Raw genomic sequence first — 20600 nt, 5'->3', positions numbered from 1 at the left:
GTTGGGATGTAATGTTAAAATTGTACAAGGCATTGGTGAGGCCAATTCTGGAGTATGGTGTACAATTTTGGTCGCCTAATTATAGGAAGGATGTCAACAAAATAGAGAGAGTACAGAGGAGATTTACTAGAATGTTGCCTGGGTTTCAGCAACTAAGTTACAGAGAAAGGTTGAACAGGTTAGGGCTTTATTCTTTGGAGCGCAGAAGGTTAAGGGGGGACTTGATAGAGGTTTTTAAAATGATGAGAGGGATAGACAGAGTTGACGTGGAAAAGCTTTTCCCACTGAGAGTAGGGAAGATTCAAACAAGGGGACATGACATGAGAATTAAGGGACTGAAGTTTAGGGGTAACATGAGGGGGAACTTCTTTACTCAGAGAGTGGTGGCTGTGTGGAATGAGCTTCCAGTGAAGGTGGTGGAGGCAGGTTCGTTTTTATTATTTAAAAATAAATTGGATAGTTATATGGACGGGAAAGGAATGGAGGGTTATGGTCTGAGCGCAGGTATATGGGACGGGGAGATTATGTGTTCGGCACGGACTAGAAGGGTCGAGATGGCCTGTTTCCGTGCTGTAATTGTTATATGGTTATATGGTTATATGGACAGTGACCATGTTTCCATCCTGACCTTCACCTGTCCCTATGAAGTTTGCACCTTCTCCATGTGAATGCGTGGGTTTCCCCCGGGGGTTTCGCTTCCGTCCGTCCCTCACGCCCTAGAGACATGCGGATTAGTAAATTACCAGGCAAGATGTCCTCAGTGCGCGGTTGAATCTAGAGAGCAGATTGGTTGTATTGAGGGAAGAATAAAGTGCGATTCGTTTCCAATTACACAGACAGGTGCTTAACGCCGGGAGGATGTTGAGTGAAAATAAAAGAACAAGTTACATGCGGTAAATATGAAATCTGACATATAAAATCTGATATGAAGGTGCCGACCAGGCTACGCCCGTGGGAAAGGAAACATAGCCAACATTTCACGGCCTCCTTGCAACTTACTCAGATTCGTTTGTCTTTTCCAAATTCTGGCGAACAGGTCTGTTGGTGCGGCCATCACTTCCTCGATGTCACTAGGTGGCGAGAATTAATTTAACTTCAATTACCGCGATTAATGTGTGTAGAGATCTGAAACATCAGCAGCCGCAGATCTGAAACATGTACTCAACCCGATAACTAATGGTCACTTCATCTGTTTCTCACAATCCCCCTCCGATGCACAGACGTGATATCAAGCTTTAACTTCTGCTATTTTTATTGCATATTTACGGAATGTACTGTGTGTTGATGCAATGATGGGTATCGACTCTGGATCAGTTCCTGTGGACCGGAGGAGCTGATCCACGAACAGTGACCCAGTTTTCATCCTGACCTTCACCTGTCTCCATGAAGTTTGCACCTTCTCCATGTGAATGCATGACAGCATTCAGTGTTTCAGTGGATAGTTATATGGATGGGAAGGGAATGGAGGGTTATGGTCTGAGCGCAGGTATATGGGACTAGGGGAGATTATGTGTTCGGCACGGACTAGAAGGGTCGAGATGGCCTGTTTCCGTGCTGTAATTGTTATATGGTTATATGGTAATGCGTGGGTTTTCCCCGGGAGAAAAAATTCCACTTTTCAAAAAGGCACAACAGAGGATGTACTTCCTGCGGCAGCTGATGAAGCACAATCTGCCACAGGCAATGATGGTCCAATTCTACACGGCCATCGTGGAGTCTGTCCTCACCTTTTCCATTATGGTCTGTTTTGGCTTAGCCACCAAGGAAGACACCCGGAGGCTGCAGCGAATCGTCCGATCAGCTGATAAGATTTCTGTCAGCAACCTTCCCTCCATTGACAAAATGTACACTGCAAGGGCCAGGAAGCGGACGGGTAAAATAATCTCCGACCCCACTCAACCCTGGCCACAAACTATTTGAATCAATTCCCTCTGTCAGGCGACTCCGGACTGTCAAAGCTGCCACAGTCAGACACAACACACCTTTTTCCCCCACGAGTAGTAGCTCTACACCATAAGCAAAAATCTGCAGCCTCCCTTTGCTCAGGTATTTTATGTGTAATCGATAATGTTTGATTATTAATGTTTAATGCTTTATGTGTCATGTCAATGTCACTGTGTGTCATTTTGTCACTTGTGGGCGGAGCACCAAGGCAAATTCCTCGTATGTGAATACTTGGCCAACAAACGTGTTCATTCATTCATTCACTTTTTAAGAAAGATGAGTGAGAGAAAACGGGGAAGTATAGACCACTTAGCCGTACATTGGCAGTGCGAAGCTGTTGGAGACGATTATTAAAGATGTTATAGCAGCACATTTGGAAAGTAGTGACGGGATCGGAAAGTCAGCATGGATTTATGAAGGGGAAATCATGCTTGACTAATCTTATGGAATTTTTTTGACGGTGTAACAAGTAGAATGGGTAAGGGAGAGCCAGTGGATGTGGTGTATCTGGATTTTCAAAAAGCCTTTGACAAGGTCCCATACAAGAGATTAGTGTGCAAAATTAGAGCACATGTTATTGGGGGTAGGGTATTGACATGGATAGAGAACTAGTTGGCAAACAGGAAGCAAAGTGTAGGAATTAACGGGTGCCTTTCAGAATTGCAGGTAGTGACTAATGGGGTGCCGCATGGCTCTGTGCGGTGACCCCAGTTGTTTACAATATATATTAACGATTTAGACGCGGTAATTAAATGTAACATTTCTAACTTTGCGGATGACATAAAGTTAGGTTGCAGTGTGAGGTGCGGGGAGGATGCTATGAGGCTGCAGGGTTACTTGGATAGGTTGGGTGAGTGGGCAAAGCATAGCAGATGCAATATAATGTGCATAATAATAATAATAATAATAATAATAATAATAATTTTATATATAGAGCACTTTAAAAACAAACAAAATTGCAACAAAGTGCTGTACATCACTAATCATTGACAAAAAAGTTAATATACACCAAAAATAACAATCAAAAGAAATAGTAGGAAAAGACATGTAAAATAAAGAAACATCAAAAACACCACAAACAGAAGCAAAGCCTCAGGCATGGTCAAAAGCCAGGGAGTACAAATACGTTTTAACACTGGATTTGAAGATGGACAGTGAGGGGGCCTGTCTGATGTGCAACGGCAGGGTGTTCCAGAGTGCCGGAGCAGCAACAGAGAAGGCTCTATCCCCTCTGAGCCTCCGACTAGACCTCGGTACCTCCAGGAGCAGCTGACCAGCTGACCTGAGGGACCGGGCAGGAGCGTATGGGTGGAGCAGCTCAGAGAGGTAAGGCGGGGCGAGCCCATTCCGAGATTTAAAAACAAATAACAGTATATTAAAATGAACCCGAAAGTGCACCGGGAGCCAGTGTAGAGAGGCCAGAATTGGCGATATGTGCTCCCTCTTTCGAGTCCCTGTTAAAAGGCGAGCAGCAGCATTCTGAACCAACTGGAGACGAGCCAGTGAAGAACGAGCAACACCAAAATAGAGCGCGTTACAGTAATCCAGCCTAGATGTAATAAAGGCATGGATTACTGTCTCAAAATGCTGCCGCTCGAGAATGGGCTTCACCTTCGCCAGCTTCCTTAGGTGAAAGAAGCTGGACTTAACCACCGCGCATATTTGGCGATCTAATTTAAAGTCACTGTCCATCCTAAAACCCAGGTTCACAACTGTTGGCTTCACGTACCTTGACAATGGACCTAAATCAACAAATGGAGGTTCACGGCAGCCATTGGGATCAAATAAAATCACCTCTGTCTTCTTTTCATTAAATCCAAGAAAGTTTAGGGCCAACCAGGACTTAATGTCATCAAGACAAGACAGAAGCGATTTTACAGAAAAGGCATCTTCCCCCCTCAGCGGCAAATAAAGCTGGGTATCATCTGCATAACAGTGGAAGGAGATGCCATGCTTTCTAAGGATGGAACCCAGAGGAAGTATGTACAGCGAGAAAAGCAGGGGCCCCATAAATGTGAGCTTATCCACTTTGGTGGCAAGAACAGGAAGGCAGTTTATTATCTGAATGATATCACATTAGGAGAAGGGGGTGCAACGAGACCTGGGTGTCCTTGTACACCAGTCGTCGAAAGTAAGCTTGCAAGTACAGCAGGCAGTGGAGAAAGCCAATGACATGTTGGCAGTCGTGGCGAAAAGATGTATGTTTAGGAGCAAGGATATCTGAATGATGTTGTACAGGGCCCTGGTGAGACCGCACCTGGAGTATTGTGTGCAATTTTGGGCTCCTTATTTGAAGAAGGGCATTATTGTTATTGAGGGGGTGCAGTGTAGGTTTACCAGGTTAATTCTCGGGATGGCGGGACTGACGTATGATGAAAGGATGGGTCGACTGGGCTTATCTTCGATTTAATTCAGTGGAAGGAGAGGGGGCTCATAGAATCATATATAATTCTTAGAAGATTGGACAGGGTAGATGCAGGAAAAATGTTCCCGATGTTGGGGGAGTCCAGAACCAACGGTCACAGTTTAAGAATAAGGGGTAGGCAATTTAGGGCTGAGATGAGGAAAACCGTATCACCCAGAGCATTTTGAGTGTGGAATTATCTGCCACAGAAGGCAGTGGAGGCCAATTCATTGGATGTTTTCAAGAGAGAGTTAGATTTAGCTCTTTGGGAATCAAATGATATTGGGGGTGAAAGCCGGAACGGGATACTGATTTTAGATGTTTAAGAAGGAACTGCAGATGGAACTGCAGATGCTGCAAAATCTAAGGTAGACCAAAATGGTAGAACCAGGGGATGAGAAGTTGTTTGTTCAAGAGCTTGTGAATAATGTAATTGAACGGTTACTCCTTAAATCCACTGGAGGATTGAGGCGGATATAAATGGGTATCTCAGCCGCGCTCTTTGCTCCATCGTGTCCTCGGGTTCGCTGTCCACACGGCGACTCTTCCACAATGGGGCGGGCTCTCATTCTGTTCGTGAAGGAGGTTTCTTATCCAATTCTGGCGGCGTTTGGCCTCCCTGGTAAGTCCGGTCACGTTGATCAACGCGTTGCTGCTCAGTCCCAATGTTACCGATCATCTACCCCAGTGTTTCTGCCACTCTCTGCTGCCGTGCGCTGCTCTTTCTCACATGAAACCGCAGATGTTCCCGTCCCAGCGGCCAAGGGAATAATTTCATTATACAAAATGCGATAACACCTCAGCGGCTCAGGCAGTTTCTACCCCTCTCTCTCCTCTTCTCCCTTTGTCTCTATTTTATAATTTCTCTCCCTCGCCCCGTCTCGGTCTATCACCCTCTGTGACTCTGGTTCTTTATTTATCTTTCTCCTTCTGCCCCTTTGCAGTATTCGCCATGTCCCCCCCTCCCCCCTCTCTCTCTCCCTCCCTCTCTCTCTCTCTCTCCCACACACACACCCTCTCTCTCTCTCTCTCATTGTCTCTCTCTCATACCCCCTCTCTCCCTCTCTCTCTTTCTCACACACTCCCTCTCTCACACACCATCTCTCTCTCTCTCTCTCACACACACACACTCGCGTTCTCGCGTGTTTCTCTTCCATTCTCTCTTTTGATGGAGACTTTTGCCTCCATCACAGTGAGGAGGTGCCTGGTGAACTCACTGTGGTGGATGTTAATTTGTGTTTATTGTGTGTTTTGTTGTCATTTTTTAACTATATGTAGGACTGCAAGCCAACGAAACTTCGTTCAGACCGCAAGGTCTGAATGACAATAAAGGCTACTTTGACTGTGTGTTTTTCCGTCTCCTTTTGTCTTCCTCTTTCCTCTCCCTGCTTCTCCCAGCCTCCCTCTATTTCTGTTTACACCCGCCCCGTCTCTTTTTCTCACCATCTGTCTATTTATCTCTTTCTGCTCTCAGCCTCATCCTATCTTTCTGTCTGCATTTCTCGCTTTTTCGCTCTTCCTCGCCCTATGTGGAAAGATTCGCCATTTGTTTCCATTCAGCGAGTTATTCTGTCACTCGGCACCTCCCCATTATCTCTCCCATTGTAAGGAGTCCTCTCCACAATGCACGCATCAATGTTCCCACCAACACTCCTTCTTCTCTGCCAGTTAAACAACGCTCGAGGTCCGTCGAATAAATATCTTCCTGAAATATTAAATCCCGCCTCTCTGTCTCTACAGATGCTGCCGAGCCAACTACATATTTTCACCAATAAATGTGTAGAATTCCGGTTTTCTAACATCCATACCCCATTTTATTGTTCATTTTGAGTCGCCATTTAACCGGTAACCAATAACTAAGCGTAATAAGAATTGTAGTTTGGTTTCGAGATACAGCATCGACCCAGGGAGGCCACACTGATCATCAATCACCCATTCGCACTATTTGGATGTCATCTCACTTACACATGTACTCCCGTGTCTCTGGCTCTGTGCGGCAGCGTCACTACTGGCTGTGCCAGGGTGGCGCTCTTTGAGCAACAAGAAGCACACTACTGTAGACACTGATTCTGTTTGGGTCAGTTACTGGGGCAGACTCCTTCCGTGAACAAAGAAACACGTTAATTGTGTCTGCTCGATGTGCCTTCATGAGAAGTCCATTGGTACTTGGAGCACATACATGTTGTGAATGGCGCCAGCTGATATTAGGGATGGGCGTCCGACGTAGCGTCTTGTTCTGCAGTTAGTTTGGGAAATAGGTCAGCGTTTAGGCTAAGGTTTGCTATTGTCACTGGTACCAAAATACAGTGAAAAGCTTTGTTTTGCACGCTATTCAAACACAGCATATAATTCTATACACAGATAGTAGGGGGCGGGTGCGGTGGCGCAGCGGTAGAGTTGCTGCCTCACAGCACTGCCTCAGTTGCTGAGTTACTGCCTCACAGCGCCGGAGATCCGGGATCGATCCCGACTACGGCTGCTGTCTGTATGGAGTTTGTACGTTCTCCCCGTGACCGCGTGCAGACGGACAGATGTGTGGGCTAATTGGCTTGGTAAATATAAAAAATGTCCTTAATGTGTGTTGGATAGTGTTAATATGCGGGGATCGCTGGTCGGCGCGGTCCCTGTGGGCCGAATGGCCTGTTTCCGCGCTGTATCTCTCAACTAAACGAAACAAATACAATCAAGTGACACGCAAGTACAATAGGGGGGATGCACGTAAGGTCACTGGGCTATCGAGCTTGACCCACGGAGCCGCTCAATCCATCTGGAGGACATCCGTTACTTCCGGTATATGTTATCAATGCAAGAAACGCGTACTTTCCTACCTGTTAAAAACCGCCAAAATGGTGAATTTTGACGCTGAAAAAAATTGTGAAATTCGGGGTAAGTGTGAGAGACATGTACCCAACTTTAGAATTCCAAAAGTGAAGCGAGATGAAGGTAAAGAGAAGCGAGAACTGAAGGGAAAACAGCAGCTAAAGTGCTTGGTAAACATTGGCCGTGCAGATATCGGAATTGGGAAATAATGTGAATTATCGCGTTTGCTCACTGCATTTCATCAACTAAGGCATTATTTGTGTTTTTTCTTGATTCCTTTGGTATCTAAAAAGTCTCAGAAGTGATCAATCTGGCTGTAATTTTTTCTTCAGATGCGTTTTCATTTTGTATGTAAAAACCCACTTGAGAGCCATGGGCGATTAAAAAAATTTACAGCCAGATTTATCACTTCTGAAACGCTTTAGATGTCAACGAAATCAAGAAAAAACACAAATAATGCCTTAGTTGGTGAAATGCAGTGAGTAAACGGCCAATTTGCGCCAAGCACTCTGGCTGTTGTTGTCCCTTCAGCTCTCGCTTTTATCTACCGTCATTTCTCCTCACTTTTGGAATTCTGAAGCAGGATAAATGTCTCACACGCTTATCCCGATTTCCATAACTATTTGCAGCGCGGGTTTTAACGGGCCGCTACGCTGGAAACAATGGCAAGTGCTTACCTGCAGTTCATCGCGTGTACTCCAGTTGGCGTAGCGTAGCAACAGTACGGGTCATGGGTCGTGACTCGATTGCCGTGAAACCTCCCTATACGTAGAGCAACGTGTGATGCTGTTTTTGCATTCCTTTGACTAATGAACGAATTGTCTTTACTTTTGGTCGCCTCAGCGATTCATCTGAATTGACGGCATCGCACTGAGCGCAGAAACTTTGCGTTCTATTATATTGGTTGCTCTGTTTAAATAATTATATCGAAGTGTTCTGTGTTTCCTCCAGCGAACGTACTGACGGCTGCGATCCTGTACCGGGGCAAGTGTGGTCTCACCAAAGGAATCACGCGTTACATGGTGGCGATGGCAATGTCCGGTCTGCTGGTCATCATCTTCCACGTGTTGCTGCAAGGAATCTATGGTTATTACAACCCGAACTCTTTCCTCTCCCTCAGCGCAGTGTGTCCTTCCGACGTTTACCTGCGGATAGTTACACTGGACTACTCCGTCTGGTTAACCGTGTCTTTCACCTTTGATCGTTTTGTCAGCATCTGCTGCCCGAAGCTGAGACTCACATATTGTACGGATAGGACGGCCACCACTGTCATTGTGTCCATGTGTGCACTGAGCTGTATAAAGTATATCCCCTTTCAGTTCATGTACGAGCCGCGCTTCACCAAGGACAATGTGAACTGGGGGTGTTGGCCCAGACCCGCCTATCTCACCTCCATCTGGTGGATCATGTTCTCCTGGATGTGTAGCATCTCTCTCTCATTCCTCCCTTGCCTTCTAATCCTATTATTCAACGGGCTGACGGTCAGGAACATGGTGGCGGCCAGCAGGGTCCGCCGGCGGCTGAAAGGCAATGACACCGAGGCGGAGAATCGGCGTAAATCCATGGTTTTACTCTTCACTGTGTCCGGCGTCTATATACTGCTGTGGACAACGGAAACTGTCACTTTCGTCTGCACTCGAGTCACGGTCAGTCCCGTCGATGGAAATCATACGAGTCCCTCATATATCGCCAATGAGGTGGGTGTCCTACTTATCTATGTCAACTCCTGCGCCAACACGTGTATCTACGGAATGACACAGAAAAAATTCAGACAGGAGGTGAAGAACGCGATTAGCCATGTGACCCGGTGCTTGAGTCATCTCTTGAAACTGGTGCGGATGTAACACTAGAGCTGGCGACTGTAAGGTCACGGTGGCCCCTATTCCTTCACACAACTGCAGATCCTCATTTCAACAGAAAATTACTCAATGAACACGAGACTGTCACCTGCTGACTTGTTTTAACCTACGCCGACAACTCGTTACAGTTCCGTTCATATAATTGTCTAATATATTTCATATATGAGTCAGTAGAGAAATGCGCCGTAGTTCATTACCCCCGCTAATTTACCGATTCCGCAACGAGTCGTCTGCGGAGCGGATGCGTCTGAGTACCACGCGCTCTGGAATATCCCTCACCTCTCCTCAAAGTATACCTGCATTGAAGACATTCTTATTCCTTAGCAGTGTGCCGAAGTAAAACGTGTGATCGACTACAGATAGCGAGGCGGTGTACACACTCGGCTTCAGATAGCGAGGTGGTGTACACACTCGAGCACAGATAGCGAGGCGGTGTACACACTCGGCTTCAGATAGCGAGGCGGCGTACACACTCGAGTACAGATTGCGAGGCGGTGTACACACTCGAGTACAGATAGCGAGGCGGCGTACACACTCGAGTACAGATTGCGAGGTGGTGTACACACTCGAGCACAGATAGCGAGGCGGTGTACACACTCGAGTACAGATTGCGAGGCGGTGTACACACTCGAGTACAGATCGCGAGGCGGTGTACACACTCGAGCACAGATCGCGAGGCGGTGTACACACTCGAGTACAGATAGCGAGGCGGTGTACACACTCGAGTACAGATAGCGAGGCGGTGTGCGGACCAGGTACATATCTAGTCTGAATTGGAGCGCCGTTGTGGAGGCAGATGAAAGCTTCAAGTCCTGAGGAGTATATCTCGCCAACTATTTGTCCTGGACTAGCCATATCCAAGTATTGACCAAGAAAGCACACCAACAACTCTCGCCAACATCTACAGATACACGTCAGAGACAGCTTGTTCACAGGAAGCATCAACGCATTGATGAAACAGCTCCATCTATGACAGCAAGACATTGCAGAGAGCTGTGGACGTTGGCCAAGACCATCCCGCAAAGCACCCTACTTTCCATTGACTCCATTTATGCTTCACGCTGCCTCGGCAAGAACACACATTATGATGAAGGACGTCTCTCACTCTGCTCATTCGCTCTTCTCCCCGCTCCCATCACGGAAGAGGTACAGAAGTGTGAACACGCACACCCCCAGACTCACGAATAGTTTCTCTCCAGCTGTTACCAGGTAAACGAACCAACCTCCTGCAGAGCGATCCTGACCCACCACCTACCTCATTGAAGTCCCCCAGACCACTTTAATCGGACTTTATCTCACACTAAACATTATTCCCTTCATCCTGTGTCACTCTGGACGACTTGGCTGAAACGATGTCTAGTCCTTTCACTGGCTGGATAGCAAGTAAACAAAGGGTTTTCACGGTACCTCAGTACACGTGACTATCGTAAACTAAACTAGTCCTTTCGTGTTCACTATCAGCGCGCCTCGCTCCCGTTCTAAACCAGTCAACTGTGACCTCCTCTTTCTTATAATATATTAAAAATGGAACATTCATATCCCGTACATCTTGTTTACCTGTAACCCACCTATTCCATGTTTGTGTACTATTGTGAAATAGAAATATTAGCATAGAGTAATATTTACATAAAGTGTACTCCGTTGTAGAATACAAAGCTGTTGGAATTAAACCCACTGAATCTGAAAACGAGCCCCATGTCTTTCCGATTCACATCCCATGTAATCCATTCTGGGAGCGCGGCAGAAGCTGCCAGCACGACGCGGCCTAGGGCGGGAAGCCGCCGAGCCGTTTAACGGTCGTTTGATCCGGCGGACGGTTGTCTGCAGGGAGGTAGACGGGCGGGCAGAGGGATATCACATCCTGGATGCCGATGGCTGAAGGATCGCGGCAGCCTGGGGCTCGCCTGGATCGGTCACCGCTCATAAGAACTAGAGCGCACTGGACTTTGTAAATGGCGCCATAACATCGCACTTTTTCATGCGGGGTCAGTGTACAATTTCTTTAGGCCTGCTTCTGAACTGTTCTGTTCTGTATTGTGCTTACACTATTGTGTTGTGCTGCAGCAAGCAAGAATTTAATTGTCCTATCTGGGACATATGACAATGTCTTGACTCTTGACTCTCTGCTTATGGAGAATGAGGAGCAGGTCTCTACATCAACAAAGTTAATGAATTTAAGTAATATTTAAGGAATATTCTCCTTGTTTTTCACCAACCCCACTGCTCACCTAAGTGGGCTGTTAGTTGATTGATTATACAGAAACAACAGAAGCCCACTGTGTCTATGCCAACTATCAATTACACTAGTTGTATGTTATCTCACCTTGGCACCCATACCCTACACAATGAGGACAATTTTATTAACCTACAAACCGCATGTCTTTAGATTATTTGAAAAAAACCGGAGCACCCACACAATCACAGGGTGAACGTGCAACCTCCACACAGTCAGCACCAAGGTCAGGATTCCACCTGGGTCTCTGGCACTATGAGGCAGAGGCTCCACCAGCTGCACCACTGTGCAGCAGCAAAAACTGTTGTCCATTAATTTGTATATTCTGTAATTAGCATCTGATTTTGAATTTAACAGCAAGTCATGAGAAATATCTGCACACATGAACTATAGTTTTGAAAAAAGGACAGAAATATCGGCTCTGTCAAAATAAAAAAATAAAAGGTTTGCATAGTAACTATTTAATTAGCTTAAAACCTCCAGTTTTGTTGACCTTTATTTGCGCGGTAACTGAAATGAAATAAATCAACATTTAGGTTATGGATGTGAAGAATCGATTATATATACATTTTATTTATAGTTAAATTGTAGTAAAGAAGAAACAACTAATTATTGCAAACCATTATTTAATAAAATTAAGTGAAATTGAACAGGCAGTTCTAAAGCATTTATTTTGAATTAATTGTATTATACAATATATATTAATGATTTAGATGATGGGATTAAATTTAACAATAGATAATTTGCAGATGACACGAAGCTGGTGCAGTGTGAACTGCGAAGAGGATGCTAGGAGGTTGCAGAGTGACTTGGACAGGTTTAGTGAGTGCGCAGATGCATTATAATGTAGATAAATGAGAGGTTATCCACTTTGGCGGCAAGATCAAGGAGACAGAATATTATCTCAATGGTGTCAGATTAGGAAAAAGTGAAGTGCAATGTGACCTGGGTATCATTGTACACCAGTTACTGTAAGTAAACATGCAGGTACAGCAGGCAGTGAAGAAACCCAATGGCATGTTGGCCATCATAACGAGAGAATTTGAGTATAGGACTGAAGACGTCCATCTGCAGTTGCACAGACTCCGGTGGGACAACATCTGGAGTATTGTGTGCAGTTTCCGTCTCCTAACTATTGAAGAAGTGCAGCGCAGATTCACGAGGTTAATCCCCGGGATGGCGGGACTGTCATATGAGGAAATATTGGAAAGAGTGGGATTGCATTCACTGGAATTTAGGATGAGATCTTATAGAAATGTATAAAATTATAAAAGGACTGGACCTGCTAGATGCAGAAAAAAACTTCCCAATGATGGGGGAGTCCAGAACCAGAGCCACAGTCCAAGAATAAAGGGGAGGCTATTTAAAACTGAGCTGAGAAAAAACGTTTTCACCCAGAGTTGTGAATTTAGGATTCTCTGCCACAGAAGGCAGTGGAGGTCAATTCACTGAATGAATTTAAAACAGTTAGATAGAGCTCCAGGGGCTAGCGGAATCAAGGGATATGGGGAGAAGGCAGGCACGGTTTACTGATTGTGGATGATCAGCCATGATCAAAATGAAAGACGGTGCAGGCTTGAAGGGCCAAATGGCCTCCTCCTGCACCTATTTTCTATGTTCAATGTCTAAAACAATTGTTCCCAGACTTGAAAGCAACGAATGCAACTGATATTATGCAGTTATTGATAAATCTGTTCATAGTTTACATTCTATTGATGTATTGTTCCTTCACATGCAGACATAGGTTTTTTGAATGACAAATGAAATAGTTACTAGGCAAGATTGCCAGTTAATTTTGCACCACGGTCACCAAATTGGATAACATGAGCAAACGCAAAGAAGAAATTAATTTGTAGATTTATTTGCTCATGTCAAATTTCAAAGCCTTCCTTTGAAATTAATATGCTAAACTATGAGGAGGATTTTCCAACCAGTTTAAAGAGCCATTGGTACGTTATCAGAATGAACTCTGAATTTACAAATGAAATATGGAGAAATGTGTTTAGATGAGTTTAGAGATACAGCGTGTAATCAGTCCATACCGAACACCATCACCCATACACTAGTTCTATCCTACACACTAGGGACAATTTGGAGGCCAATAAACCTACAAACCTGCACTTCACTGATATGTGGAAAGAGACTGGAGGGAGAATGTATAAACTCCAGACAGTCAGCACCTCTAATCAGGATTGAACTTGGCTCTCTGGCGCTGTAAAGCAGCAACTCTACTGCTCCACCACTGTGTGGCCAGTGTTTCATTTGGACAAAACCTAGACTAAGTTGCAGATGATTTATTGAATTGAATTAAATAATATAGCATGGAAACAGGCCCTTCGGCCCATAGAGTTAATTCCGACTTGTGATCACCAGTACACACACGCTTAAGAACATAGTATCCTCAATATCAGAAGTTATGAACATTTTCTTCACATTTAACTTTTTATAATGTGCTTCATAGCCTTCTTCCCTGTGAAGTCTCCTTCGCGTTAACTTCTTATAATTGGCTTTGAAGCCGATAGATTTGCTGATCTTTTATCAGCATTCCAGAATTTTGTGTAGAATTAAGTTGAGAAAAATTGGAACAGTAGATAATAGGTGCAGGAGTAGGCCATTCGACCCTTCAAACCAACATTGCCATTCACTGTGATAATGGCTGATCATCCACAATCAGTACCCCGTTCCTGCCTTCTCCCCATATCCTTGACTCCGCTATCTTTATGAGCTCTATCGATCTCTCTCATTAAAGCATCCAGAGAATTGGCCTCCACCGCCTTCTGAGGCAGAAAATTCCATAGCTTCACAACTCTCGGGGTGAGAAAAGTTTTTTTCAAATGGCCTACCCCTTATTCTTGAACTGTGTGCCCTGGTTCTGGACTCCTCCAACATCGGGAACATGTTGCCTGCCTCTAGCATGCCCAATCCCTTAATAATCTTATATGTTTCAATAAGATATCCTCTCATCCTTCTCAATCCAGTGTATACAAGCCCAGTTGCTCCATTATTCAACATATGACTGTCTCGCCATCCCGGGAATTAACCTCGTGAACCTACACTGCACTCACTCAATAGCAAAAATATCCTTCCTCAAATTTGTAGACCAAAAACTGCACACAATACTCCAGGTGTGGTATCACTAGGGCCCTGTACAACTGTAGAAGGACCTCTTTTCTCCGATACTCAACTCCTCGTGTTATGAAGGCCAACATGCCATTAGGTTTCTTCACTGCCTGCTGTACCTGCATGCTTACTTTCATAGACTGATGAACGCCCACATCACATTGTACTTCCCCTTTTCCTAACATGACACCATTCAGATAATAATCTGCTTTCCTGTTCTTGCCTGCAAAGTGGATAACCTCCCTTTTATCCACATTAAACTGCATCTGTCATGCATCTGCCCACTCACCCAACTTGCCCAAGTCACCTTGCATCCGCATAGCATCCTCCTCACAGTTCACACTGCCACCCAGCTTTGTGTCATCTGCAAATTTGCTAATCCCTTCATCTAAATCATTTAGGTATATTGTAAATAGCTGTGGTCCCAGCATCAAGCCTTGCAGTATCCCACTAGTCACTGCCTGCCATTCTGAAAGGGACCCGTTTATCCCTACCCTTTGTTTCCTGTCTGGCAACCAATTTTCTATCCATGTCAGTACCTTACCCCCATTACCATGTGCTCTAATTTTGCCCACTAATCTCCTGTGTGGGGCCTTATCAAGGGCTTTCTGAAAGTCCAGATGCACCATATACATAGTCTCCCCCTTGCCAATTCTCCTAGTTACATCCTCAAAAAATTCCAGATTAGTCACACATGATTTCCCCTTCGTAAATCCATACTGACCCGGACCGATCATGTTATTGTGATCCAAATGTGCCGCTATTTCATCTTTTGTGATTGACTCCAACATCTTCCCCACCACTGATGTCAGGCAAACTGGTCTATAATTCCCTGTTTTCTCTCTCCCTCCTTTCTTATAAAGTGGGCTATCATTAGCTACCCTCCAATCCACAGGACTGATCCTGAATCTATAAAACATTGGAAAATGATCACCAATGCATCCATGATTTCTGGAGCCACTTCCTTAAGTACCCTGGGGTGCAGACCTTCAATCAATCCCACCATTTCCTGCCTAATGTGGATTTCATTCACTACCTCCGTCACCCGAGGTCACCTGTCCACAAAAGAAGATGGGTGAATTCAGTGTTGATTGGCCAAAAAGATGGGTAGTGAGGGCAATTTAATGCATAAGAATGTGATAGAGGTGTTTGACTCAGGAATTTTAGCAGATGGGGATATAAATATCTAAAAATGGAGTAAAACACTATTAATAGCAGCTTACAGATAGAGACAGTGTTGGACTCTTAGCAGTGTTTAACATTGATAACTCTTGGAAGTAGGGACGTTTCAAATGTCTCCCTATAAAGGCTGGCCCCACGTTCACCAAATAAACCTATATATGCAAGTGGAGTATTTGCAATGAATCAATGTTGCAACCCGTTAAGAAGAAAGGATAGAGTTTCTCAGTGAATTTGTCGCTGAATGTGTACAGATGTGACATGTCATCAGCATTGTACAGTGTCACCTGGCCAGCCTCATAGTTCAGGTAGATGCCCAATCTCTGGGGTTTGACTGGAACAGGAAGGGCAGTACGTGGTGAAGACATAGTGGTATATACCTCTCCCAGACGCCACAATACCCAGGCACCGGATTTTGGTTCCGGTGCGAACTCCGCTTTCCTCAATACCGATGCTTTTACCACTCCCACACTCCACATGGTGTTCCTTCCGACCTCGACCTCCCAGTACTGGCTCCCAGTATTGAAGCCCTGAGATGCCAGGACACCGTGCCACTGTACAAATCGCTCTGGTTTGTCAGGCACCTTCTGTTTAGCACCAAGCCTGATGGATGTCAGGTCACTGGACAGGATGAGTCTCGGATGCGCAGTGTCCGGATTCAGCTTCAGTTTGACTGGGACTGAAGAGGAGAAAAAAGTCTGGATGGTGAATCCACGCGATTTGCCAATCAAACATTTTGACAAATTCAGTGGTTGGTCAATATACATTCATGCACAGTAAATGAAAATGTAAAAATAAACTGCAAATGCTGGATATCCAAGATGGCTGTCGGAAGGGAGAGTGGACGTTGGCGCGCTTTAGCTGCCGCTGCTCTCTCTTCACATTGTGTTTTTGATTTTTTTGTCTTTGGATTGAATTCTGTTTTTAATTTGTGTTTTTGTGCTGTCTTTATTATTTATTTTATTCCGATTATATGTTTTCTTATTCTTGTTAATCTCTGTAAGGTGTCCTTGGGATTTTTGAAAGGCGCCCAAAAATAAAATGTATTATTATTATTATTATTATTTAAAATAAAAGTGGGAAATGTTACAAGATGCCGCTTTCTTTTTGCTCAGTTCTGAACACAGGCCGCAGATCTGAAACATTACCTGTTTTCTCTTCAGTTTAGTTCAGTTTGGAGATGTGGCGCTGAAACAGGCCCTTCAGCCCATCGAGTCCGCGTTGACCAGCGATCCCCGCACATTAACACTATCCTGCACACACTAGGAATAATTTTACACATACACGAAGCCAATTAACCTACAAACCTGTACATCTTTGTTGTGTGGGAGGAAACCGAAGATCTCGGAGAAAACCCACGCGGTCACGGGAAGAACGTACAAACTCCGTACAGACAGCACCCGTAGTCGGGATCGGACCCGGGTCTGTGGCGCTGCAAGCGCTGTAAGGCAGCACCTCTACCACTGTGCCGCCATAAACATATCACATTTAGAACATATAGCAGTACAGCACAAGAACTGTCTATGTATTCATGCTGAACATGAGGCCAAGTTCAACTAAGCTTCTCCGCCTACACGTTACCCATATCCCTACATATCCATGTGCACATCCAACACACCACTGTCACATCTGTCTCCACCAAAGCTAGCAGCAGATTCCAGGTACCCACCACCCGCTGTGTAAAACATTTGGCCCGCGCGTCACCTTTAAATGTTGCCCCTCTCACCATTCAGTTACGCCCGCTGGCTGGAAGAGAGAGGTGGAATGGCGCAGAGCCTAGCAAGTGATTTAGTTTAGTCTATTTTAGAGATACATCGTGGAAACAGGCCCTTCGGCTCAACGAGTCCACGCCAACCACTGGTCACCCGTACTAGTTCCATCCTACACACTAGGGACAATTTACACAATACAATTAAGCTACACACCTGCACGTCTTTGTAATGCGGTTGGAAACCGGAGCACCCGCAGAAAACTCCACGTTGTCACAGGGAGAATGTACACACTATATACAGACAGCACCCGTAGTCAGGATCGAACCCGGGACTCTGGACTGTACTGCTGCCCCACCATGCAGCCCTGGTGATAGGTGGATATAGGTGAAGAGGGTGGGGGGGGGGGGGGGGGGGGGGGGGGGGGGGGGGGGTCACGACAAACTACTTTCAAACTCTTAAAGGTGCTGACTGTCTACCCTTTCTAATCCTAAACTATCTAGATGTAAATATCTTCTATACTATCAGGAATAGCCATTATTTACCAGGCATTCCCGCCTGCCTTCTCTCCCCACTTCCCTCCATTGAGGAACAAGACTTGGAGGATGGGGGAGCGCTGATGTGACTCTATCGCTCACTCACTGACATAACCTTGCAACAGCGTAGAGGTTAAAGAGATACAGCATGGAAATTGACCTTTGACCCGCCGTGTCCATGCAGACCATCGATCACCCGTTCACACTAATTCTAGTTATCCCACTTTCTCATCCATTCACTACAAACTAACGGTAATGTGTAGAGGTCAACGAGCCTACAAACCTGCACGTCTGTGGGATGTGGGAGGAAACCAGCGCAGATGGAGGAAACTCATGTGGTCACAGGGAGAACGTACAAACTCCACACAGACAGCAGATGAGGACAGGGTCGAACCCGGGTCTCTGGCGCTGTGAGGCATCTGCCTTACCAGCTGTGACAGTGTCAATGACTGCATCGCGGATTTCACCGACTCCGGCATTGCTGTTCAGGCCAGCATTTACTGCCCATTACTAGAGCATCTCACACAGCATTTAGGAACCATCCAGACAAGGAACAACAGATGCTGGAATGTTGACCCGAGCACAGAGTACTGGAGGAACTGAGCAGGTGAGACAACATTTGTGAAGGGAATGTACAAGCATTGTTTCAGAATGTGAAACTTCTACAGACTAGTTGAATCAGTCTGAACTAGTCTGATGAAGGGTCCTGACCAGAAACGGCACCTGTCCATTTCCTCCACAGCTGCCGCTGACCCAGTGAGTTGCTGCTGCACTTTCTCATTTGAACCACAGTAGTCAGTCTGGCGTCACGAAAGCTGGATAAGGATGGTAGATCTACTGTGCTGAGGGGCATCAATGAAGCAGAAGAGATTTTAGCACAATCTGGATTTTTTGTGGTCATCTTAATGGAGGTCAGTTGTTGCTAAATTCCAAATTATGAACTGAATTTAAATTGCACTGTTTCCATAGTGTGATGGGAAGCTGGTAGCAATGGTTAAAATGATGCAAGGTAGAGAGAGGGTAGACATTCATAACCTTGTTTCCCCCAGGGTGAAAATGTGGACGACCACAGGACGTGGCTTTAAGGTGAGAGGGATGAAGTTTAACAATATGTACGGGGTAAGTTGTTTTAACACAGAGGGTGCCTGGAGTATTGTTGCCGGGTGAGATGGTGGAGGCAGACACAATAGTGGGATTCATGAGGCTTTGAGAGAGGCACATGGATATGCAGAGAATGGAGGTATAAGTTTCAGGCAGAGGAGATTAGTTTATCTAGGCATCATTTACAGCATGGACATTGTGGGTCAAAGGGTCTGCTTCTGTACTGTACTGAACTCAGATCTTTAAACTGTTAGTTCAGGCCCCAGGATTACCAGCTGTGTTACATATCTGGTGTATCGCTATTGAATCCGTGGGCTGGCCCGGCCCAAATGTATAGGATGGACCTGCAGGTGGTAATTTACACTGAAGATAGACACAATAAGCTGGAGTAACTCAGCGGTTCAGGCAGCATCTCTGGATAAAAGGAACAGGTGACGTTTCAGGACAAAACCTTTCTTCAGACTCGACAAAAGTGTCATTTTTTTCTCAAACCTCTATCAAAATCTCTCTCCATATTGCATTCACCATAATTCCTCGACGCTACCGGAAGATACGTTTACCTGGATTAATTAGCTTCAGCATCCGTTTCCACAGGTTGAACTGAAAGGGGCCGCTGATATCATCTTGCCTGAGGTGAATGGAAACTCTGGCGGGTCTCTGGAACTGCATGTTTTCACACCTGTGTTGGAAATAAAAAATATCGCTGAGATGTAAAAGTAGAATGATGCACCCTATCTATGATCTCACTTTATATACATATCAGCACTTACCGCAGCTTCTGACTGTTCACAGACTACTATCCAAGACTGAGGTCAGAGGGAAATATGAACAACATATATGAGAAATATATAAATCAAGTTATTCTATGTGTTGATTGGGGATAGTTATTGACCACAGTATACCAAGGAGAAATTCTCAGTTGTTTTTTTTTATAGTATTCTGCAAGGACTACCTCAGAAATCAAATGGAGACCTCAACCAAAAAGCAGCACTTATAACCATATAACCATATAACAATTACAGCACGGAAACAGGCCATCTCGGCCCTACAAGTCCGCGCCGAACAATTATTTTCCCTTAGTCCCACCTGCCTGCACTCATACCATAACCCTCCATTCCCTTCTCATCCATATGCCTATCCAATTTATTTTTAAATGATACCAACGAACCTGCCTCCACCACTTCCACTGGAAGCTCATTCCACACCGCTACCTCTCTCTGAGTAAAGAAGTTCCCCCTCATGTTACCCCTAAACTTCTGTCCTTTAATTCTGAAGTCATGTCCTCTTGTTTGAATCTTCCCTATTCTCAAAGGGAAAAGCTTGTCCACATCAACTCTGTCTATCCCTCTCATCATTTTAAAGACCTCTATCAAGTCCCCTCTTAACCTTCTGCGCTCCAGAGAATAAAGACCTAACTTATTCAACCTTTCTCTGTAACTTAGTTGTTGAAACCCAGGCAACATTCTAGTAAATCTCCTCTATACTCTCTCTATTTTGTTGACATCCTTCCTATAACTGGGCGACCAAAATTGTACACCATACTCCAGATTTGGTCTCACCAATGCATTGTACAATTTTAACATTACATCCCAGCTTCTATACTCAATGCTCTTTCTAAAGGCTAGCATACCAAAAGCTTTCTTTACCACCCTATCTATATGAGATTCCACCTTCAAGGAACTATGCACGGTTATT

General features: G+C 45.1%; 2 protein-coding genes across 2 annotated transcripts; one reads left to right on the top strand and one right to left on the bottom strand.

The window, feature by feature from the left end:
- Positions 1–4900: 4900 nt before the first annotated feature.
- On the top strand, positions 4901–9012 carry LOC129694666 (probable G-protein coupled receptor 139). The gene is made up of 2 exons (XM_055631387.1): positions 4901–4970; positions 8120–9012. The coding sequence occupies exons 1-2, from the start codon at positions 4901–4903 to the stop codon at positions 9010–9012; spliced, it is 963 nt and encodes a 320-aa protein (XP_055487362.1).
- Positions 9013–15593: 6581 nt separating this feature from the next.
- On the bottom strand, positions 15594–17495 carry LOC129694669 (zinc-binding protein A33-like). The gene has a single exon (XM_055631391.1). It carries the CDS (start codon positions 16324–16326, stop codon positions 15715–15717), a length of 612 nt encoding a protein of 203 aa, XP_055487366.1. The 5' UTR covers positions 16327–17495; the 3' UTR covers positions 15594–15714.
- Between the last annotated feature and the right edge of the window lie 3105 nt (positions 17496–20600).

Source organism: Leucoraja erinacea, unplaced genomic scaffold (genome assembly GCF_028641065.1).
Source record: "Leucoraja erinacea ecotype New England unplaced genomic scaffold, Leri_hhj_1 Leri_74S, whole genome shotgun sequence".
Taxonomy (NCBI): Eukaryota; Metazoa; Chordata; class Chondrichthyes; order Rajiformes; family Rajidae; genus Leucoraja; species Leucoraja erinaceus.
The sequence above is the reverse complement of the archived record's forward strand: the minus strand, read 5'-3'. Positions and strand labels throughout refer to the sequence as shown.